The sequence below is a fragment of the Poecilia reticulata genome, chromosome 1 (assembly GCF_904066995.2).
Source record: "Poecilia reticulata chromosome 1, P_reticulata-male-v2, whole genome shotgun sequence".
Classification (NCBI taxonomy): Eukaryota; Metazoa; Chordata; class Actinopteri; order Cyprinodontiformes; family Poeciliidae; genus Poecilia; species Poecilia reticulata.
The window spans coordinates 167,124-192,255 of NC_088830.1; the positions used below are offsets into that span (position 1 = coordinate 167,124).

The 25,132-nt window shown below is 37.5% G+C and overlaps 1 protein-coding gene across 3 annotated transcripts in view; it reads left to right on the forward strand.

Annotated features, from left to right (window-relative positions):
* The window catches only part of LOC103463029 (voltage-dependent T-type calcium channel subunit alpha-1H-like), a 235,023-nt gene that overhangs the window by 150,665 nt on the left and 59,226 nt on the right, over window positions 1–25,132 (forward strand). For all 3 annotated transcript variants that reach the window (XR_014085974.1, XM_081603359.1, XM_081603078.1), the window contains exons 13-15: window positions 13,051–13,168; window positions 16,986–17,141; window positions 17,745–17,832. Coding sequence is in view for 2 of the 3 variants with exons in the window: in XM_081603359.1 (XP_081459485.1) it covers window positions 13,051–13,168; window positions 16,986–17,141; window positions 17,745–17,832 (362 nt within the window). In the remaining variant the exon portion in view is untranslated. The remainder of the gene's footprint in view (window positions 1–13,050; window positions 13,169–16,985; window positions 17,142–17,744; window positions 17,833–25,132) is intronic.

Consider the following 25,132-nt stretch of genomic DNA (forward strand, 5'->3'; position numbering starts at 1 on the left):
GCTTGATTCTATTAGTAAGTATAAAACTAAATGTTGGTTCCAGTTGTTCTGGGTTGAGTTCTAGACTTGTACAATATAAAGCTAGATGTTGGTTCTCCATGTTTGAAGAGTTCAGGGTTGTTAAGTACATGGCACTTTCTAAGTTTCTTCTAGATTTGTAAACTATAGTAATAGGAGTTTCTCTAGGTATTGCTCCAATATTGACAGTATAAATCTAAATGTTTGTCTACAGCAGGGATGTCAAACTCAATTTCCCTGAGGGCCACTTCAGCATATTGGCCCTCAACGGGCCACATAGACGGTACAAATCAGGAGTGTCCAGGTCCAGTCCTCCAGACTGCAACTTTAGATGCATCCCTGCTAAAACACCCCAGACAAAAGGTTGACTTCCCTCATCAGCAGCAACTCAGTTCTGTAGAGGCTTATAATCAGTAAATGATCCAGGTGTGTTTGAGAAGGAACGCATCTAAAGTTTCAGATGTTAGCTCTGGAAAACTAGACTTGGGCATCCTTAACATAAATGTATGAAAATACAATGTTAAAAATAAATTAAACAACACCTCATATTGTTAAATAACGGTTTGCAGTGTCTGATGTTAAGAAAATAAATTTAAAATAAGCTAGTTTTAAAACTTAACATGTCTTTATTGAAATAGCCTAATTATAGTTTTAAAATTAATAACTCATTCTGCCCTATTGACCTTTATTTTACTTGTAGTTACAGCAGATTCTTTGATCTTCCCTTTGTCTGTCTGGGAAACAATCAGTAGAAGTTCCAGCTTTTCACACTGATCTGTGAAAGCCATAAAACAGCAGGAGTTCAGAGAAGCTCTGCTTTCACTTTATTTAAATAAAGGAGGGACAAATGGCCTTAGGATCGTGGGAACAAATGGCAAGGAGATGGAGAGAGGGTCAGAGACAGGTCCTGGTTGGATGAGCATAGATGCGCCTTATTTGAATAAATTAAATATAATATAAAACTTTCTACACAGAGTAACAAGTTAGATTTGCTCTTGCATTTTCTCCAAAGACGTCTTTGCTTTTTGTTTGTCGTTTCCATCTTTTGTCTTTTTCTCTCTCAGGTAAATTCATGTGTTGTTAGTGCTCTGAGGTTTCTGATGTTATCTGATGTGTTTTTCTGGTTCACAGCAAATCCAGCAGGCCCAGATTAACACTATCAGATTTGATTTCAACACTTTTAAAGTGTCTATATGGGTCCACACCAGAAAGTGTTAATTTAACTCTTTTTGGAGAGTTGGTACTTTAACTCTTATAAAGTGTCAGATATCAAATCTGCTGGAGTTAATAATTTAACACTTACTAACACTAATTCAGTGGTAGATCTTAAAAAAAACAAAAAACTGTGAGAGTTGATATTAACTTCATAAGAGTTATTTGTAATTAATATTAAATAGGTATTTTATTGTTTGAACTTTTAAAAATTCTTTGGAAAATAAATATTTAATAAAGAGGCAATAATTTTCTCAAATGCATTTATTTCAAAATGTGCACCATAATTACAAAACATTACAACGTGGAATAATGTGCATATTTCACATGTCACTTTCATTCACATATTGTTAACAAACGGTCTGACATATCAGCTGTGCAATACAAAATGCAGTATGCTATATACATTTTTCTTCAATACCATATGCATGAAATTGCTCAAACTACAAGGTGGATAAAGTAAAGCAATACATTTTCTTTTAACAGGTAAATTGCCAGATATGTACAGTACATAACAGACCAACCTGATAATCAGATCCATCATTTCTTACCCAGTTTCTGTTTCTGTTGATAATAGGCAGTTCCTCTCTGACTCCACCAGAGAGATGTCCACTCACTAACAGATTGTCTTCAGGTTGTTGGGCTGTTTATGACGTTTGGTCAGAGACACCAACATGCTCCTCTACTGCATTAGACAGTCTTCAGTCTCTGAGTACGACAGTCAGTGTCTGGATCATAGCAAACAAAAACATAACAATGAGAAATGGAACGAAGGAATATATTTTACTACAACATAACAACAAGCCTCCATTACAGAAATGTAGGGTTTCAGAGATATTAACACTTACATAATCATTTTTGGAGCTTAAATCTTCCTAGAATCCATGGAGGGATCAGGAGGGAGAGGTTAGGCTGACGACTGGAGATTCATCCTCAACCAAACTGGTTCTAATACATAAAAAAAGACAATAAAAGGATTAAAACATGCTGCAAAACGTATATAAGACACAACAGTGGGATTAATGCTTTCAACGTGAAAAAAGCTTTTACATTTTTCCAAAGGAAAAAAATCGATCAGAAAGGTTGATAAATCTGACCAATATGCATGTAAACGTTAAACATCATGAAAAAACATACTCCAGATTATTACAGACCTGTTCAAGTTAGCCAATAATTTGATTAAATGTTCACCGGCTCGATTTTATCCAACACTTATACTCTGCTAACATTCGGCATACTTAGCTAAACATGCCAACACCGAGCCGTGGTGAACGTGACGTCTATCATACAGGTTGAGCTCAACTCAAAATAATAGTTATAAACCATCTTAGAAAAAAATGACTTACCAAGCGTGGTAAACACCTCAAACAGATGAATAGTCCTGAAATGACTTGGCTTCTGTCGCTTTGCTTCGGTGGGAATCTGTGATTCTAGGACGGAGTCAGTGAATTAACTCCTTCAGTGTTAGAGCCGCTGGTGGAGTTCAGAGTTAGGAAGTAAAGAGTTATTGATTCTATTTTAACTCTTCTAGATTTGATACGGAAAAACTTTGTTTTAACACTGGATTTTAACTACTAATCATTTACACCCCAGACTTACATAAACAGAGTGTGACTCTATTAGAGTAAAATTAATTCTGCTTTTGCACAAAGTCTACTAACACCAAAACATTTAACACTTTTGAATTTGCTGAGCGATAGTATGCATCTGTCTTGAATAAATGCTGATTATTGTGAAGCTGTTATCTCTGCTTGATCTCAGTTTTTGGCACAGCATTTTCTGAATCCGAGAGAGGTTATAACGAGTCAAAAGGTTTTAAAAGTTCTAGAAATTTTCTTCTCTTAATTCTGGTTAGGAAGCGCATTCAAAACCTTTGGTTGAAATGGCGCGTTAAATTCAAGTCAGACCAGAGAAAACTAAAGAGAATGCAACGTTGTATTAATCCATTTGAGGAGCCGGTAATTTATCTTGAGGAAATAAATGACGACGCAGAAGTTAATTAGACTGTAACATGTGCAGTCCGCTGCTCAACCACTGCGGAGGCGGCTACGCTGCTGCGAAGAATTAAAAACCCTGGAAGTAACTCATCCAGCGGATTTAACAAATGGAGCCTTCAGGGTTCACATTACCCAGGAGAGCGGAGTTCTGGAGGAGCTGCAGACGTAACATCTGTCCGTTTCTAATTTAAGTGAAGTCGCTTAATTTAATTTGTTAAAAGTCATTGGGATCAGTGGTTTTTGTCGCTACGGAGAAAAATGTAGATGCATTTATTTGCTTAATTTATGATGGGATCTGGATTCACGGTGAATATTAGCTAAACCGCATAAAATGCGACTAAATAGCCGATGTTAATATGCAGGCATGTGCAGATGGGGGAGGTGGGGGGGCTTGAACACCTGCCCCTTTTGCTCCTTGCCCCCAAGTGCCCTTTTGGTCAAATTTTTTTTTTATTTCGTATTATTTTCTAAGCCCTCTTCTGACACATAATAACATGTACTAAAATTATTTGTTGTTTTTTTTGTACAACATAAGAAACCCTCCGGTCACCTTGTTACCTTTGACCTTTTGCTCGTGACGCACGACGCAATTGCCTCTCGCGCAGTGAGATGAGGCGGCTAACTGGAGCTCAACGTAGCAAACGTTCCAGATTACAGAACAGTTTTTGGTGAATTATTAAAAAAAAAAACCTTTTTGGTGAATAAAGTGGAGTAGACTTGCTACTTGTCAGATGATGGAAAACGTTGAAGTATCGTTTCTGCTTCAGCACAGAGTCGCGTTTTAAGCAGAGAGGTAATGAAATACAACAGACACTGACAGGCCTCTGCGTCTGCCTTTCTCTGAAGAACTACTGAGGGGAGGAGACAGCCAGGTGAGGAGAAACTGTTCTTATCTATTGATTCAGTATTTTTATTATACAGACAATAGGCTGTTGTTGATGTGCTATTAGCTAGTTGCTAGCTAACGACTTTGCTAGCAAAGCTAGATAACTAAAAAGCTTTTTCCTTGTGTACAAGGCACATCGCCCGTCCGAAACGTATCATCTCCATAATGGACATATGTCAGATCTTCTAATTTCCTTTGCTGCATAATGTACATCACATTTATTCTAGCGTTAGGTAAATGTATCTTGAAGGAGAATAACACTTAAATAAAAGTCCAACAAGGATATTCATTTAGAATTAAAAATAACTCACCCTGAATTACAATGATAGATATAAAGTGTGTAATTAATGAAGGGGAAAAAACTCGACCCAGACTTTAAGTAAGTTTAGGGTCTGGTTCGCAGAGTATGAAGTTACATTTTTTTTCCCAATTATTCAATGGGGAAAAAAAACTAACCTCAGTTAAGTGAAATTAAATTGTAATCAAAACTTTTGGAATTGGAATTATTTCTTTTTTAAAAACAAATTGTTTTGTTTAAAAAACTTTTTTTAAAATTAAATAACTAATTTTTGTCTCGTGAACTTAAAAAGTTATTTGCCAAACATAAACGTTTATTTCCACACATCAGAAATCTTTTGTTGTGATTTTAGGCCCTGCCCACGACTCATGTGAGAATCATAAGCAAAACTTTGATCAAACAAAAACTTAGAATATCAAGAAAAGATTTGTGACATGCACAAATAAGTTTGTTTTGCAAAAAATAAATTGCACTTCATGAGACAAATATGTGATTTAAATGTTTAAAAAAGTTTTTTTTAAGCAAAACTCAACTGAGTTTTGCTTTTCTCATGATGACATGCATTAACAATGACATGCATTAACAATTCAATATTTGATTTTTTTCCCGTTTTTCTGCAGTTCCACGTTAAAGTTTGATGCAGCTCTGCTTTCCTGAATGGACCGTCTTCATCTCCACTGCAGCAAACAGGCAGCTCTGTTTTATAGATTACAGTCACTAAAAGGTTGCTTTGTGCCCTTGTTTATATTTTTAATAGTGTAATTCTGTAAAGACAAAATATGTAAATCAGAGAAATGACCACCAGCTCTGATTTACATATCTTGCTAAATTGTGGGTTTGAATATTGCAATACTTTCCTATAATACTTTCAAAATAGACCTGCAGAAAGAAATTGCTTATAAAATATCTTACATATGCATAGTTGTATGCTTTATATAGAGATTTCCCTTAGCTTTGATTGTAAATCTCACAATTTTGTAATTTATCATTGTTTATTAAACTCTGAAAGCTGAGTGGCTTTGTTAATATTCTGTCCTAGAATGTGGTTAGGTGGGCCCTTTTTTTGAGCACCTGCCCCTTTAGTGGTCTCTGCACGGCCCTGTTAATATGATTGTAATTTCATGGATAAAAATAGCACATGAACAATTTTTTTTATATTGTCGGTCAAGATAACGGATAACAAAAAAAGTCTAGCGCGACCTGCCGCCCTGACACCAACTCACACATCTTCATTCACAGTCTTACTTGTAAATCGATGTTTCTTTTCTTGGATATTTTGATGTTAGCTTGTCAATGTCTCAGTTTTATTCGCTGGGAAAATTAATAAGCAGGTGACTCTGCTGCTCTCTAGTGGCGAGAAGCCGTAATGTTGGCTGGTAACAATCGGAATGCATTATGGGAGATGTAGTTTGCAGTCAATTCATGCTCAAAACCTATTTTAAGTCAATCATGGTCAATAAAACGGCCACATAAAATGTCATGGCGGGCCACTTGTGGCCCATGGGCCTCGAGTTTTACACGTGTTCTACAGTAATGAGTACTACAAAATTTCTAAAAGTAATAAACTAAACAAACAGATGGGAAAGAAATTACACATCAGAAAACCGACATTCATACACAAGCCAGCAAAAGCAGTGAGGTCAGGGAGGGTTGTATCTGTGTGCAATTAGTCTGTGAACCTCATTACAGCCTGTTCTCCCAAGCAACAGTCTCTGATAAGGTGATATTATTTAAGAGCAAGTCCTTGAAGAGTCCAGCCATACAATTTCACAGCTGCCTTAGAATGGGAGAGACGATAGGAAAGAGAGGCTTGTTTACATAACCTCCAAGAGACAGGAGATTTGAAATAGCCAGGTAGACAACGCTGACACAGGGGAACCAGTTCAAATAAACAATATTCTTTCCTTTGAGGCAGACTTAAATTTTTCTATCTGCCCTAAAGTCTTCACCAGTGCATATCTGCTTAATTTCAATCATCCAAATTAGAGTGGTCATTACCGCCAGAAATGGCAACATTTCTAACAACAATTCCTTCCCACTAGTGAGTTCTAGGGTTCACAGCTGGCCTGCAAATCTCAGCAAGAATCGCATCTAACTTGAGCCTCTGTCCAACATCATGTCAGTCTGACTATTTGCTAATTGGCCCAATCCATCACAGATTTGTCAATATACAAGGTATCCGCCATCTCCAACAACAGAAATCTTATTATGAATCCAAATAAATCCAGGATGTATCCCGGCGGGCATGTCCCCGCAGGACAAGTGGGCTCTCAATTGCTCTGTCTTCTTGATGAAAAAATGTAATTCATTCCATTGAGAGACCAGTTGACCAGATCAATAATTTGTAGATTCGGAGGATGTACAACGAAAGGCTCCAAAAAAGCCACACAAAAACAGAGAAAGCAGGTCGAAGGTGGGTAAGGAGGGAGCAGAGGAGCAGAGGAAAAAAACTCTACCTTCACTGAGAGCTACAGAGAAAAAGTTCTGGATGATGGCAACTATTCACTCACCAGCCACGTTATCTGGTACACTTGTCTAACTGCTCATTAATGCAGATGTCGAATCAGCCAATCACATGGCAGCAACTCAATGCATTAAGGCATGTAGACATGGCCAAGGCGATCTACTGCATTTCACACGGAGCATCAGAATGGGAAAGAAAGGTGATTTAAGAGACTTTAAACATGGTATGGTAGTTGATGCCAGACGGGCTGGTCTGAGTTTTTCAGAGACTGCTGATCTACTGGGATTTTCACGCACAACCATCTCTACGGTTTGCAGAGAATATCCAGTGAGCGGCAGTTCTGTGGGCACAAATGCCTTGTTGATGCCAGAGGTCAAAGGAGAAAGACCAGACTGGTTTGAGCTGATAGAACTGCAACAGTAACTCAAATAAACAGTCATTACAATCGATGTATGCAGAAGAGTATCTCTAAACGCACAACACATTGAACCTTGAGGCGGATGGGCTACAGCAGCAGAAGACCACACCTGGTGCAACTCCTGTCAGCTAAGAACAGGAAACTGAGGCAACAATTCGCACAGGCTCACCAAAATTGGACAATAGAAGATTGGAAAGACGTTGCCTGGTTTGATGAGTCTTGATTTCTGCTGTGACATTCAGATAGTAGGGTCAGAATTTGGCATCAACATGAAACCATGGATCTATCCTGCCTTGTATCTACGGTTCAGACTGTTGGTGATGGTGCAATGGTGTGGGGGATATTTTCCTGGCACACTTTGGGCCCATTAGTATCAATTGAGCATCAATTCAGCCTCAGCTGACCAAAGTGCTTCACAACAAACACAACATCACAGGTAGATAAAATTGCAATGTGTCAATGACACAGCCTACCTGAGTATTGTTGCTGACCATGTCCATCCCTTTATGACTTATGTTTTAACATCTTTATATTTCTTAGTATGTTAAATAGCTGCTAAAATAAGACTGAATAAGACTGTGGCATTCATACAGTGGGGTAAAAGTATTTAGTCAGCCACCATTTATGCACTTAAAAAGATTAGAGGCCTGTAATTGGCATCAAAGGTAGACCTCAACTATAAGAGACAAAATGAGAGAAAACATATCTAGAAAATCACATTGTTTGATTTTTTTTGAAAGAATTAATTTGCAAATTATGGTGGAAAATAAGTATTTGGTCAAAAATAAAAGTACATCTCAATATTTTATGTATCCTTTGTTGGCAATGGCAGAGGTCAAACAATTTCTGTAATTCTTCACAAGGTTGGTCCTAGAGGTGTGCCGATCGATCGGCCACCGAACATAATCAGCCGAAAGAGTGTGTGATCAGTGATCGCCAATCACTCTCTTGTTGCCGATCACCAAAAACGATCACATTTATCTCACTTCGCAGCCTGTGTGCAGCTTATCTCCTCTTTCCTTCACACTGCGAAGGTGCGCAGCAACAACTCCTGTTGTGTGGAACTATAACTCTCTGAATGAATGGGGATGTTTGCATGTTGCAGCGGAAAATTACCTTGGGAGTGAAGCACGTCAAAATGCATCAACACAATGAATCTAATATGGCATTTAAAAAACAAGCTCTTGACGGAGTTTGGCTACATTAGCGGTTCTCAACGTGGGCGGTACCGCCCCCCAGGGGGCGCTCAGAGGACGGCAGGGGGCCCTGGCGGAAATTTTTACAAAAGGGGGCGCTGGGATGCCTTTGGGGGGCGTTTGGTCGAAGGTAAACTTTACACCTTAAATGCACAACAATACCAGTTTATACTTTGAGCAACTTGGTAAAATTGTGTTGTGTAACATTAAATCATGCTTGGCTGCAACTGTATTGATGGCAGCTCTTCTTCTATTCAGTGTTTGTAGCTTCTTGGTGCAGCTTCATTCTCCTGCTACTGGTAGCTTCACCGCATCAGTTCAACGTTACACCGGCTAATGACGTTGCTGAGATTCACTTTGTCTGGTATTTTTGTACACACGTTTTGGCAGTTCTGTGATCATGTCAAAGCAGCAACTTATATTAACAAGTGTTTTATTTCCGTTTGAAAGCTGCACGCTTCCATGGAAGGACAACAGAAAATTGCTCTTATAAACATGTAATTACTAAAATCACGATGCCCTCACTTTGTATCCCTCTGAAAAATGAACCTATTTAAATAAAGAAATAAAGAAATCCCTCCATGGCTGATACCACGATAGAGAGCGTTCATTTTATAGCGTTAACACGGTGCTGTAAGTGGTCCGGTATGAAACGGGGGTGATAGAACAACACAGCACTTTTAAATTTCAATAATCAGAATGCAGAAATTGTTTCTGTTGTTTTAAAAGGTTTATGTCAGTCTGCCTTTTCCCCATCGATACGGTTCCCGACTGCCTTGCACCTTAAGGGGTTTAAAAAAAAAAAAAGACACGCACATTGTGCAAAACTCTGAAACTGGAGAAGCGGGACATAAAACAGAGAGAAATAGATGTGAATTATGGCATATAAACAGAGAATCCAACGCTGAACAGTAAAAAATCAACACAAGATGTGAAACATGATGATTAGGCGGCGCAGCAGGTGATGAGGGAAGATTACTGATGGTCAATAAATGATCAAATAAATCTAGCAACAGGAAAGAAACTAAAGTGGACATAGCAATAAACCAAGAGAGGATAAAACTAATAAAAGGAAACTAAATGGAAATGAATGAAGAACAAAATGCAATAATAAACTAAGAAACTAAAGTAAATACAGAGGAATAAAGTGGTATGGCAAGACCTTTCAAGCAATAATTAATACAGGGGACTGTATGGCAAGAATAAACAGACACTATTTCCAGATTAAAGGTAAAATAATATTGTTGAAATGTCATGGGTTTAAGACCATATCTAGTACTGAGAATAAATATATCTTACAGACCATAACAGTAAATAACTTTTCACTTATTTATGTTTTTAATTAGATTTGATATATTTATTTCTTCAATATTATTTTTCATGTCAGTGTTAATGTCATGAGGCTGATGACTCCATGACACTTTCAATTTGACTCATTAGGATTTGATTAAGAACCAGATTTGTTCTTTGTCATTTCTGTCCAGTAAAACTATCCATCCATCCATTTTCTTACACCCTTGTACCTCAGTGGGGTTGGGAGGGTTGCTGGTGCCTCTCTCCAGCTAGTGTACCGGGCAAGAGGCGGGGTCACCCTGGACAGGTCGCCAGTCTGTCGTAGGGCAACACAGAGACAAACAGGACAAACAACCATGCACACACACACTCACACCTAGGGGCAATTTGGAGAGGCCAATTAACCTGACAGTCATGTTTTTGGACTGTGGGAGGAAACCGGAGTACCTGGAGAAAACCCACGCATGCACAGGGAGAACATGCAAACTCCATGCAGAAAGACCGGGGCCGGGAATCGAACCCAGAACCTTCTTGCTGCAAGGCAACAACTCTACCAACTGCGCCCCTGTGCAGCCTCCAGTAAAACTATTAATCTATAAATCAATAGACAGGTCTATATAAAGATATAATCCATGTTTCTGTCTCATATTTGTATGGCATTAAAAGGACCTGGAACTTCTGTTTTTCCACTGAAAGCTCTGGTTTGCACAATAAATACCATGTGGGTGAAGTTTTATGAATGATACTCTGATGTCCCATTCTCCTGAAGGCAGCACAGAGCTGCACCACCAGAAACTGACAAACACTGAGAAGAGCTATGATTAATGTAGTTACAGTTCTAAACATGTTTTAATGTTGCAGAGCTCAGTCGTTTGCAAATAGATCAAAGTTTAAACTGGCATGTTGTTCATCGTTTATCTGCTCATTTTCTGTAATATTTAACAACTAGAAAATGGCGCAAAATAAGAATATTTTTTCCACTCTGATTGGCTGCTGTTAGGCCTAATAAGTTTAACTTGAATGTTTATTGCATTTTTCGTAGACACCTGTGAAAATTATTTCTATTCCCATGACTTTTTTGTTCTCTGGGAAATAATTTTTGATGATAAATACAGAAACAAGCATAAAAATCAAAACATTTACAATTGTGATAGTAATATTAATGATAAAAATAATGGTCAGTACAAAGTACAAATTCTTTGGTGGGGGCGGTGAGAGACCTGGATAGGCTGGTCCAAAAAAGGTTGAGAAACACTGGGCTACATCGAGGCTCAATGGAGGACAAAAAGGACATCCGGAGCGGCCAGATACCGGGTAAAGCAGCGCACAACTACCAACCCTCACCCGGATTAGCATCACAGTCAGAAAGCTAAACAAATAACCCGAAAAATAATTCAAGTCTTCGAGCTGGCGGTGTAAGACGATGGTTCTGCTCTCGCTCTTGGACCGCCGCTACGCGCTACTGGTAGTAATATTTCACAGACGGGGCGCTGCTCAACCTCCACCAGACAGTGAGCTCTCACACCGAACGTCTGCTTAAAGATGCAGCATGTAACATACATATCTAAAATCTTTTTTTAAATTTATTACAGCATGTCTGTTATGTCTAAATTAGGTGAATTTATTGCCAGATAATTTTTCCATTTTGCCAGATAGCATAGTATCATTTATACTTAAACCAAATAATTAACAGCCATTCCAGGCGATTGACAAAGATCAGTAATCTGCAAATATCGGCCTCATGGATAGTGGCTGTCAGAATAGGCAGCAAAAAACCTGATCGGAGCATCCCTAGTTGATACACACTGTAACTGGTATTTTAGCACATTTGTCCATGCAGATCTCCTCTAGAGCACTAATGTTTTTGGAGTTGTCACTGGGCAACACAGACTTTCAACTCCCTCCAAAGGGCTCTATGGGGTTGAGATCTGGAGACTGGCTAGGCCACTTCAGGACCTTGAAATGCTTCTTACAAAACCACTCCCTCATGGCGGTGTGCTTGGGATCACTATCATGCTGAGGTATGGTGTTCTTTGGATGCAACTCAGCATTCACTCTCCTCCAAACATGACGAGTTGTGGTTTCTATCAAACAGTTTCATCTGACCATATGGTTTCATCTGACCATATGACAATTCTCTCAACACTCTTCTGGAACATCCAAATGCTCTCTAGCAAACTTCAGATGGCCTGGATATGTACTGGCCTAAGCAGGGGAATGTCTGACACTGCAGCATCTGAGTCCCTGGTAGCGTAGTGCATTACTGACAGTAGCCTTTGTTACATTAGTCCCAGCCTTCAACAGATTATTCACTAGATCCCCCATGTGGTTCTGCGATTTTTGCTCACCGTTCTTGTGATCATTTTGACCCCACGGGGTGAGATCTTGTGTGGAGCCCATGATTGAGGGAGATCATCAGTGGCCTTGTATGTCTTCCATTTTCTAATTATTGTTCACAGTTGATTTCTTCACACAAAGCTGCTTGCCTATTGCAGATTCAGTCTCCCCGGCCTGGTGCAGGTCTACAATTCCATTTCTGGTGTCCTTGCACAGCTCTTTGGTATTCACCATAGTGGAGTTTGACTGAGGTTGTGGACAGATGTCTTTCATACTAATAAGTTCAAACAGATGCTATTACCACAGTAATGAGTGGAGGACAGAGGAGCCTCTTAAAAAAAGTTACAGGTCTGTGAGAGCCAGAAATCCTGGTTGTTTGTTATTGATCAAATACTTTTATACCAATATAATTTGCAAATAAATTCTTTACAAAAATCAGAAAATGTGATTTTCTATCTATGTTTTCTCATAGTTGAGGTACCTATGATGTCAATTATAGACCTCTCTCTGCTTATTAAGTGGGAGAAGTTGGACAGTTGGTGGCTGAGTAATTACTTTTTTCCTCCACTGTATTTAAGTTTTGGCTGTATTTTTTGCACAAAAAAGGTATTCTAGTCACATAACTGTGGGTGCATCAGCACAATGCGCCCCCACCAACTTGCAACTTGTAACAAAGTTACACCCTTGAGTAAAATACTACAGTCCAGCTGAAAGTTCTAAAAGCACTAACACAGCAGAGCTTCCTGAACGAGCAGTTAGAAGATAATTATAAACTTTCAAAAGGGGCTGCCTTTGTCCTATGGTGGGATTTAAAACCCAAGTGGAATTCACCAATCTTATAGGATGCTACAAATCTCTGAGGTTTGTGTGCATTTAACTCATGATATAATTGTGTGATGCAGGTGCTTTCTTGTCTGATTGTGGTTTGCAGCATTTTAGGAATGCATCTGTTTGGCTGTAAGTTTGGTTTGCGTCAAGAAAGCGGAGAAACTTTGGCAGACAGGAAAAACTTTGATTCTCTGCTTTGGGCAACTGTTACCGTGTTTCAGGTAAGACAAACTTTCATGTCTAACATGCACACTCTAAGAAATAATCCTGTAAATTTACAGTCAAATACTGGCAGCTATAGACGCCAGAAGTTTACTGTAAATGCACAGTATCTGTACCGTAATTAACCCTGACAGTAGATTACTGTCAAAGCAAGTACGGTATAGATATTGTGAAAGAACGATAAACTTCTGGCGTCTATAGCTGCCAGTATTTTACCGTTCTTTTGAAAGAACGGTAAAATACTGGTATCTAAAGCTTCCAGTAGTTTACCGTTTTTTTTTAAAGAACAGTATAACTTTGTGTCCAAATTCAGGGTCTGCATCCTTTCAAGCTTATTTTTCATGGGCTTGAGAAACGACCCAGTCTACTGAAGAGGGATCCTGCGAAGGCAGAGAGCATTGCAGAGAGAAGCTGTAGCCTTCAGCTAGCTGCCTAGCCTCCACCTCGGCATTATGTTGCTTAGCAACCATGACAAGATGATTTAAACATTGTTTGTAGATGAGAATGTAGATGTATAAATCTCACATTTCTGCTTGGTTCATCAGCACATCACCTAATTGCAATATTGCTCCAACGTTTTCGGAGATGTCTGCTCCCGCTGCATTAACAGCCAGCTCTATTCTTTGTTGCATTCGTTTTTCTCATCTTTGCTGGGTGTTTGTACCTGCCGGCCACCGTAAACCACAGTGGTGAAAGTAAATATACTTTCAAATACTGGTGTCTGTAGGTTCCAGTATTTTTACTGTAAATTTAGTTTTACAATTACATTAACTTTATGAGTAAGCTACTGCAAAGAAAACTGTAATGCTACTTTTTAAAGTACAGTCGTAGTTTTGCGATAGAACATTAATACCTAACCCAGTGTAAGCTTCTTAGAAGTGCCAAAACTGGTGCGGTTCTAAAATGCATAATCTGCATAATCATAATTTCACATAACACAAAAGAGGATGCGATAAGTAACCGTCAGAACAGTTTTTATTTAAAGGCACCACTATGCCTCAAACCAGTTATATATTTCAAGTATATTCAAACATGCACAACAAATAACACAAAACCATTCCGGTTAAAAAAAAAAAGGGCCTTCAAAGTCAAGATGTAGTTTCACTAACAGTGGAATAAAAACTGAAGACTTTCAGTTTATAGCGACATAAACTGGGTTTAACTCATTAATTTCTACAATCTTATGAACATAAAAAAACAATTCTTAAAGAAATATCCATGCTTTGGGTATCACTAAACAAATCAAAGAAAAAAAGACTTTCAAAATCTAAAATTCAACATGCCTGAAATAATGTGGAATTCTAGAAATAACGGTTTTAAAATGTGAACTATTAATGGTTTTCAAGAGTCTGAGTGGCACTTACTTTATTAGATGCAGATGAAGGCACCGTCCAACATGGAAAAAGATAAGACAATATAATTTAGATCCTAAATGATATGGAAACAGAAATATTTCAAAGAAAAGGACAACTAACCTGAATGAGATGCCACTCAAAGTCCGTCAGGTTTTTGATGAGGGTGGAAACCTGAACATTGACTGTCACTTTTTCTTTTAAATTATCTTTCCTGTCTTTTTGGATACTATCTTCCCATGACTGGCTTTTGTGCCCCTTACTGGATTAATCCCAAGTGACTAAAATACACAATCAAAAATGGGAAAATTCCTGAGAATATAAATAGTGTGGCATTCTGAAGACAGCAGGTACAATATATAAATAAAGCTGTTTTTAATTATGTAAAGAGAAATCATCACCAACTTTGTCAAATGTTAATTATAACTTGCTTTAAAACTTGCTTTAAAATGTCATTGTATTTTGCTCATTGTAAAAATAATTATAGGAATGGTATTACCATTGAATGAACCAAAGTCTTGGCTGCCTCATGTTAATACTGGAGGTTGAAGATGTAGAAGATGGACAACTCTGTCCTGTCTGGAATGTTGGCTGGACTCTTTCAAAGACAATATGGCCTTCAATATGGCATGCAGAAAACTGCTTGCCATAGGGTCTGTAATAAACCAAGTCCTTAATTGGAAGACCATAAAACAAATCCTTTTATTGATACAGTATGCATTTAAATGATCATCATAATAAAGACTGTCCACACTGGCAGGTAAAATAAAAGCAAGGATATTAAACTCCTCAATTGTCAAGCAAAAGTCTCATCAATGTTGAAAACTGTAGGCTGGATTAATGTACCGAAGTTGTAGAGGAATTCATGGTACTTTGCACTGAAGGTGAAGTGTGCTTTGAAAGTTAAGCATAAACATTTCCAAAATAATTACCATGAACACAACTCAGACATTAGGAATTATAGAAATTTGTCATCTTATAGAAACATTCTGGACAGCATTTCTTCTGTCAATCTGTCAGAAGAAATGTGATAGTAAATAAGATAATAAACCAAGGGTGCTCACGTCCAATCCTCGAGAACTACTCTCCTGCAACTTTTAGATGCCTCTTTACTCCAACAGACCAGGATCAGCTCTGAACAGACCTGCTAACCAGCCATCGTTTGATTCAGGTGTGTTGGATCTGAAACTTGCAGGATGGCAGCTCTAGACTTGAGCACCCCTGTATTAAACAGTCGTATACACTGTGATATCCAAACACAGTGTATACTGTGTAAGCTTAAGTCAATACTCTTGCGCAAATAGAAAGTAAATGCATTCATTAAAAAATAATCAAAAACAAGATAATCTTGACATGGAACTTACCTTGTTATGATTAGCTCCAGACAAGACGCTGGGTAAACATGTGATGTCACAGAAACACCATCTTCTTGTCAGTTTTACTGGCGATTGGCAACAAACTGTTAGTAGCATTACCGCCACTTACTGGTATGGAGTGTGGTTCAAGCAAACACCATCTCTTTAGGGAAACTGACAAACATATCTTAGAATTTGACTAAACAAGTGTTTAATTAACATTGTATTTTTAACATACAACACCAACACTAGAAATCTAACACTTTTGATTATGCTCTGCAAATTTCAATTCATTCATTAAAAGATGTATTATGGAAAGTATTTTTTTCTTTCCATTTAATATTGAATCTAAATGCTTTTTCTCTAAGATGCAAATACATGTAAAATGTCTTGCCAGGAAAAAAAACTATTGTACAATCATTACTGCCAGTCATCAGTCTAGATTATGACAACAGAAAAAGATATCAATTTAACAATATTCTATCATATTTTCTAATATGGTAGTTCTGATATGTTACTGCTAGAATTCTGCAGTAAATTTACAGCCATTTCTAAGAGTGCAGACAGAGAGAACAAACACATCAAGTGCTTGTACAGCTTTTTTCTTTTAATACATAAAGTCATCAGTTGAAAACAGCATGTTATATTTTTCTGATTCTAAAATTTGTGTGATGATGTGAAACGTGTGACAAAAAACAAAAATAGAAAAGATCTGTTAGGGAGCAAATACTTAGTCACAACAGTGTATATTGTAGATGTAATTTTACAGTGAACATGAATAACATTCAAACTGTATCTGCTAATTTCGTTCTCTGTTATTTCATTTGCTCCAGTGAGGGAGCAGTCACGCTCTTTTTTTCCTTGCAAAATATAAAAAAAACCTCCCAGTGTTTGGTAAAAATTCCTTCATAGAGGCAGCAGTAAAACACACTCCACAGGAGATTATTCTAACACTTACGAAAACTCGTTATTGTTCAGATGAGAAGAATGCAAATATTTTCATACTTCAACCCCCTAGATTGCAAACTAGTCTGTGTTTGAAGTAATTTAGCGTGTTTTTTTCTTTACCCTGACAGTTTGACTTCTGAAAGCTCTCCTCTAATCTGCAGGTCCTCACCCAGGAGGATTGGAACGCTGTGCTGTACAATGGAATGGCCTCCACCTCTCCGCTGGCTGCCCTCTACTTCGTGGCCCTCATGACATTCGGAAACTACGTACTCTTCAATCTGCTTGTTGCCATTTTAGTTGAGGGTTTTCAGGCTGAAGTAAGGGCAAAGATGCAGTTTTTATTAGAGCTACTTAGAGGAAATGAACCTAATTGGACTCTGTTGTGCTAACGACACCAAAGCTTAAAGCTGTGTCTCTTTCATCACTCTCTCTTTTCTCTCCCTTCTCTCTCTGGGTATCTGTCTTTCTCACTGACATGCACTCACGCTGACAATACTCTCCCATACTCTCCTGAGTAGAAGACGGTTTGATATCGCTTGCCGTTCACAGCTGGTGTGCTTTTGTTGTTTAGTTTCCATCTCTTATATCCATCATCAGAGAACACTTGCTCTCCAACATGCAAACACACATGCATAGATACCCTTTGCCAAAGCTGTCTGCCTCAATCTTTCTGGTGTGAATTTTAATTAAATTCAGTAAAGCTATATTGGCGTGACTACAGCAGATTGCTGCCAAAGCAATGCACATAACTCAACTAGGGAACACTGGAGATTCCCTCCGTCTCCCTGTCTGTCTCCTGTTCTTTGTCTCTGATCTTTAGACAACTCAGAAGTGTGTGCAACAAAAGGTTGGTGTTGATGGTGATAAAGATTGTGATGACAGGGGTCATCTCAGTGGACGTGTGTCCCTGTCTGTTTCAGGGTGATGCCAACAAGTCAGAGACTGATGATGAGAGGCAGTCGCTGGGGTACCAGGAGGAGGAGAACCTCAGAGAGCTCTATGCTGCAGGTAAAATATGGCTTTTACAGTTTGCTTTTGAAGTTTTGTCTGACTCTTGAATTACAAGTACTACATGAGCTGTCCATCATGCAAATTGGTTTGCAGATCAACTTCCTGGTGATGCAATTACATTACATAGATTATATTGCATTATGATGCATACAACAGGCAATCCTCCGTTAAATCGAAGAAGCATCTCTGGTCAGTTGATGTATGTGACCATCTTCATCAACTGCATGTGTCACCTCACAATCTGCAGATAAAAAAACAGATTTTTATTTTGTTTTCTCCTCTGCTAGATGTAAGGCTCTTTTTAAATGCGCAGGTCAGACTGCAAGGCTTTGTAGAATCAGAAGTAGGTACAGCAAGGAGTCATGATTGGGCGGATAATTGATGCAACTGATGCAAACAGGTTGATTTATATTGCTATTTATTGCAGTGGAAATAATAATAATAATAATAATAATAATAATAACAACTAAACCAAAAATAAATTGTTCAAAAGAAACAAAGAAGGAAAAAATAAATAAACCAATCAAATAAATAATAATCAGTGATTCTTCAAAACCAAATGTAGTTCAAAAGAAGTCCAAGAGCAAAGGGAGAATAGTCTTTTTCCTTTAAATACTCCCTTGGAGTTTAGTTTATGTCCTGTGTGAAGAGTGTCGTTTGGTTTTCCTCTGTGGAGAGTGTTGTATCGTTTTCCTACCACCAGGTGGTGTGTGGGTAGCTCGCATCCTCCGTCATCAAGTGAGTCGATGAAGGGGGGAAAAAAACCTGACCTGAAAGGCCAGAAAACATACATAAAGTTCATATATAAATGTTATATTTATATAAGCTAAACGGGGAAAACAAACAATACATACTGCTATGTATTGACAACCACTTCATAAAAATGGGAAGAAAAAAAAAGTCCTTTTAAAAAGTGCACTTCACAATTCAAGTTCAACATTTCTCAAATAAAGTAATTATCAGTCGCTACAAACAACAACTAATAAATCAAATCAATCAACTTAAGAACGTGTTTGATCAAAGTAGCTACAAACAAAATCATATCGGGTACCAGACTTTATTGCTGCATCAGCATTTAATGCAACAACAAACAAAGAAACCATGAAAAACAATCGAATCTAAAGTTGAAGGGGAAGCCTTTAAATATTAAAGGTGTGGTCTTTAATTCGGCTTTAACAGTGTGACTTTTTATTAAGCAAGCGGACTGAACTGATGTGGCAACTGATTGTCGAGTTGATAGCTAATGCTAACTGGCGGAGCATTGCAGAAACAAAACGCCCTACTATATATATGAATGATATTTACTCACCGTCGAGTAACGGATTGTCTGAGGAGGTGGATCCTATGTTAACTTGTTCTCATCGGAAGGTATAGCAGGCGCCAACGAATCCCAACCTGGTGAGTATTGCAGCGCCTACATTAGCGGCGCTAGTTTTGCAAATACAACTTCAAGTTCAGATGGTATTTAACAACTCACGGCAGATTCTCGAGTTTTAGGGATGGAATTGTTTAGTGATGAGTCGATTTGGAAAACTTGATTGTTTTATGAACAATCGATGCCACAACCAACAGAGCAGCAGCATAGTGGAAACACGGAAATACACATGAGGATCCCAGAACTTAAAGGGACGGCTTAAAGGGAAGGTGGGTGGGTCATGGCGGTCATGTGGGTTACATAGAGGTGTTTATACAAATATTTTCTCTATTATTTAATAGAATTTGTTTGTACGCCAGTTTTTACTGTGAAAACTGCGCACTCTTTTATATAGGAGGCCTCTGATGTATAAAGTCATGCATACGCACCTTTCCTTTATACATCCTTATTGCTTACCACTGCTGTAGGTGCACAAATTGAGTTTGTCAGTAATTATAAATATCTTGGCATTATTTTAGATCAGTGGTTCTTAATCTTTTTTGAGGTACCGAACCACCCAGTTGCATATGCGCATTCACCGAACCCTTCTTATTCCAACCCCCCCACCCCCACCTCCCCGTCACACAAAATACATTGCGGTATTCTGATTTAGTAATGTAATTATATTAGCTGTGTTACCACCCCACACAACTAGAGGCAGTACCAACCCCGAAAAGATGCGACTAAGGAGCAGATTTGGACTATAGAATTTGGTAAAAACGGTGAGTTTTGCTGAAGTAATTAAAGATAAAAGTTCAAATCCATGCTGAGTGGATCTCCTTCAATCAGGGCTCCTCCGCAGCACTGATTAGCTAAGCAATGTAACGTGATCTTCTGCAGCAAGTGATGGCAAAGCAGGGCCTCACGACTTTACACAAGTGTGTCTTTACCTCCGCGGCAGAAGCTCCGCCGAACCCCTGAGACCGACTCATCGAACCCCTGGGGTTCGATCGAACCCAGGTTAAGAATCACTGTTTTAGATACAGAGTTTCGGTAACACTTTATTTGATGGGGTGTGAATAGGACTGTCATAACACCGTCATAAACATGACATAACACATGTCATGAACATAAGGAAGTCTACTCATGTTCATAACATGAACATGAAAAGACTTCCTCGGTAAATCACGACACTTTTAATACAAAGTTGACATTATTCGAAATGTCTTTGTTATGACAACTTGACATTCACCAAGAAATCATGATCTTGATTTCTTTATAGCAAATTTTATAAATTTGTTATAAAAGTATTACCGATTAAACTTTAAAAATTAGCTTTATGTGGTAATATTTTATTGCTCTGCCTTTTTGCTTAGTCTTAAATTTCTTAATTTTATTGATCCTAAAGTTTTACAGCAATATGTCTACAAAGCACTTATGAACTTAGCATTTGAAACATTTAAGGCTGTTTTAAGTAGTGCAATGAACCATATCCACCAGTGAGAGGCAGCAGTGCACAGACAGGCGTGCAGTGTGTGTGTGAAGAAGAAATCTTCCAACTTGTGGGGCCAACATAATACAAGTTATAACGGCCAGACATCCTGTTTAAAAAGAAGCCAAAGTAGTCACCTAATACCAGAGGCTCCGCCAGGAATCTTGGGCTCGCTGACAAAAAATTTGATTGGGCCCCGCTGCGCAGCTGCTGTTACAATTTTTTGAGTCTATTTGACCCATAAAAAGCGTCACAATTTTAAAGGCTTGCATCTGCCTTGCTTTCTTTGGTTCAATACTGATAATCAGCACAATATTTATTACTCATGAATTTAACATCCAACAGTCCATATCCAGTATGCAAGTAGGTTGCTTACATTTTTTCTATTAGATTACTGAAATGTCTCCCCATGAGCAACAGTTAAAAGCAGCGTGCAAAATATACATGAAGCAATCCAGACTTCGCAAAAAATGCTGAGTAGTTGCATTTTATTCAAGCTGCAGTACATAACTTTAATAAAAAATGTTTTCTCCATGGTGACAAAGTTGTCACCATGTCGTAGCAGTTTGTTATGAGACAGATAATCTGTGAAAACAATCAATCTCCTCCACCCAGGTGAAAAAAAAGTATACTTTAGTACACTAAATTTTAGCATACTTTAGTATACTTTTATCGATGTACTTGAACTGTAATATTCTGGCAACCAAAACTGCCAGTATTTTACCGTATCTCTCAAATACGGTAAAATACCGTATTTCCTAAAATATGTTAAATAAAAAATTTAAATGTGGTTTTGTCATAGTAAATACAGTCATACTGCCTGAGGCATAATATCTACATAAGTGAAAAACATGGCCAGATTGTATGATATATTGACATTTTATTGTAAAAAAAACCCCCCAAAAACCTTATGGTAAATTACTGGTCACTGTTCTTACCAGAATTTTATCATAAAAATTATAGTACAACACACAAGGAAGTGTAACTTGTCAGCATTTCTATACAGAAAGTTATAAAGAAAATAAATTCAAATTAAACAAAAATACAGATTACGAGTAATCCACTTAAAGAAACAAATTCTATTTAAAAATTCAGTTAAAAATAGAACCGATTCTATTTTCTGTCCAGTTTCCTCACAGTATTACTGAGATCTGGAAAACAAAACAAACAAAAAAAAAACAGCATGTGTCCACATAAGAGATAACCTATCGTAGAAGAAAAACCGGTGATAAAAGGATTCTTGTTCTGGGTTGAAAGTCACAAGTCACTGAGTTCAGATTTTGCTCAGGATGGTTAATAAGTTGTCTTCAACCATTTATGTAAGTTACAATTCCTGCAAGTTAGCAGAAACAAAGCTGTAAATGTGTACACTTTTCATACAGGCAAACAAATAGATACACCTGAGACCATTTATACTATGTTAGTTTTTCTCAGTCACTTTTGGTGCATTTCTTAAGTCATTGTTGGCATTTACAAAACAGTATGCGCATTTCTCAAAACAATTTGTAGAAACAGCAAAAATAGCATCTCAAAATTCTGTCAGTTAACATATCAGTGACTCAAAATAATAAGTTATAGTTTCTCTATGTACAGATAAGACGGTCACATGGATTAGTCATGGGAAGAGACTACAAAATTCACATTTACGCTTTTGCTGTAATTTATTGATGGACCATGCCATGGTGATTCAGAAAGAAAAAGACAGAAATGCAGAGAACAAGAAAAGTAGAAAAGGAACCACAGGTCAATCTCCTCATGGAAAACTGTACAGTGCTGTAGAAATTACATAATTACATTACATTTTAATTTCCATCGTCATGCTGACAAAGGTTCCTCAGTGGGTTAAGGAATGAACAGTAGGGTGGGAGAACCTCCATCAGCATCATGTTGTGGGTTGCAGTCATCCTGATGTTGGACTGATGGAAACTGGCAGATGTCCTCAGCCTCTTCTGACTCTTCTGCTTCCCTCCCAACTGTTTCCTCCTCAGCCTCACTCCTCTTCTTCTCTCTGGCTGTTCACTCTGTCCAGATATTTGTTCATCAGTTCTCACAAATATAACATTGTGTTGTGTTCTGGCTATATAGACCATATTGTTGCCAACTGATGGTTCACAAGATGCACCTTCAATCTGTTTCAGAAAACTGGTTGATCATTGGATGAGCTAATGGTTCATAAATTGACCTGTTAGAGAAACTCAGGACTCACTTGGGAGCAATTTACCAATTCAGGACAGATTTAGAAAAGAACCGAATATAAATTAATTAAAATATGATTGACATTATGACAACTTTAAGACTTATGCATGTTAAGACTTACACAATGAACTTATGCTGTTTTGGAAGTTGAGAATTCAACACAGACACGTTTAACATATTTTGATCAACACGATTAAAGCAAATTACAACGGGAAAAGCAGAGAAGTGCACATAATCAGCTACATGATGTACAAAAGCAAAACTTGCAAAAGGAATGAGAAACTCATTTTTTGATGTGCAGAAGTGACACAATAATTTGAAGATTGAACAGGTAGTTTTAAGAATTTAAATTCTGTTCTGAGAAATGCACCCAAACTGAGAAAAACTGTAAAATATTAATATTTAAATTCTCTTATCTTAAAATCCTTCAACTGTCATGGACCCAGTGACTTTTGTTAAGGAAGAATTTTTATATTACAATTAAATTTAGCAAAACTCTGGCTCTGATTCTTCCTTTTGATCCCGGGTTCTCTCGCTTGGCCACGTGTGGGGACAAAAACACAACAATGCGTGTTGACGTCACAGAATTACAGAATTTAATCCAATCAGAAGAAAGTATAAGATAGTACAGGAAACTCAAGAAACACAGATACAAACATTGTTACCTGAGACAAGAAGACAGAGAAAATATCAAGGACGTCCTTGGAGAAAGAGCTGGTGCAGAAGTAAAATAAATCAGCTTTTTCTGAATTGTTTCCCTTGTGCACAAACTTTTATACCTGTAGGCGTGTTTTCCTCTTTAATGTATTCAAATAAGGCGTAGCTCTACTTGACCAATTGGAAGACATCTCTGGCCCTTTTAAATTTAGAAAAAGTCCCGCAATTTGTTCACAAGATCAAACACCTTTTGTTAAATAAGGTGGAAGCAGACTCTCCGAATTCATGGTGGTTTATGGCTTTTCACAGATCAGTGTGAAAAGCTAGAACTTCCTACTGATTGTTTCCCAGACAGACAAAGAGCAGATCAGAGATCTTGGCAAACAATCTGCTTTAACTACAGTAAAATATAGATCAATAGGTCAGAATATGTTATAAATTTTAAAACTATAATTATGGTATTTCAATCAAGTCATGATAAATTCTAAAACTAACTTATTTTAAATTTATTTTCTTAACACTATCCGGCTCTACAGCCATCTGGGCCAAGAGAAACAGATGAAGGAACCTCACAGGTAGCTGTGAAATTCTGGTTTCTCTTCTGCTCTGCCAGGAACAAACCTTTAATACTGTATTTTAATTCAATGAAAAGTTCTCCAAAAACCCAATTTGTTCTTCTGCACTCAGCATCTCCAAAGTTTAGTCCTGATATCAAACAAAAGCAATAGATAATATCAACAGAAAATAATGGAGTACAATTCCTGTTTCTAACCTAATATAATATTCAAATAAGAATTAAGACATTCATTCACCATAAACCTAAGTATTTTCTAATACTAAACAAAACATTTTCATTTGATTCTAATATAGTCAGAAATAATACAATTTCAAATACATTCATCATTGACTAAATTAATTCTAAAACAAGATAATAGAATTTTCAGTCAAAACATGTTATTAATAACTAAGAAAAGTATCTTACAAATTAAATGTTAGTGATTTAAAACATTTTATGTTATATTCAGTTTTTTTCACCATGTCAGATGTTAGTTTTGGAAGACTTCTCATCCTGGTTACGTGAACCGACCAAAGTTCCCTTTCTCAGAGTAATTCATGTGATAATGTCCTCCACCTTCCTGCATATGTTAATTTATGACCTAATGTCGTTAATGATAAGACCCCAGGGGTCTGAGCCGAAGCTCTCCTGCAGATCTCTATTCTCCTTTGTACTTTAAATACTTAACCCAGCAATAGTTCTTCGGGTTTTAAATCACTAACACAAATCTGTTCAAACTTAAGAAATTCATTCTAAAAGGTTTAAACTGTGTTAATCACTAAAAATAGTCATTTTTCCTCAACACTTTAGTGCAAGTATTTTGGGGGTGAGAGTCAAGAGGTCAAAGGAAAATATTAAATATTAGCCCTGAGTCTGATGCCAAGCTTTATACTTCCAAGTATTACCAAAGTATTGAAACAAAAGCTAACGTGATCTTCACAGATTTAACTTGCATGCATGAACATTTCACACTCAAAGTAATTCAAATTAATTACTGAACCAAACTTGGAAAAAATTGCTTCTGCCATTAACAATAACTTTA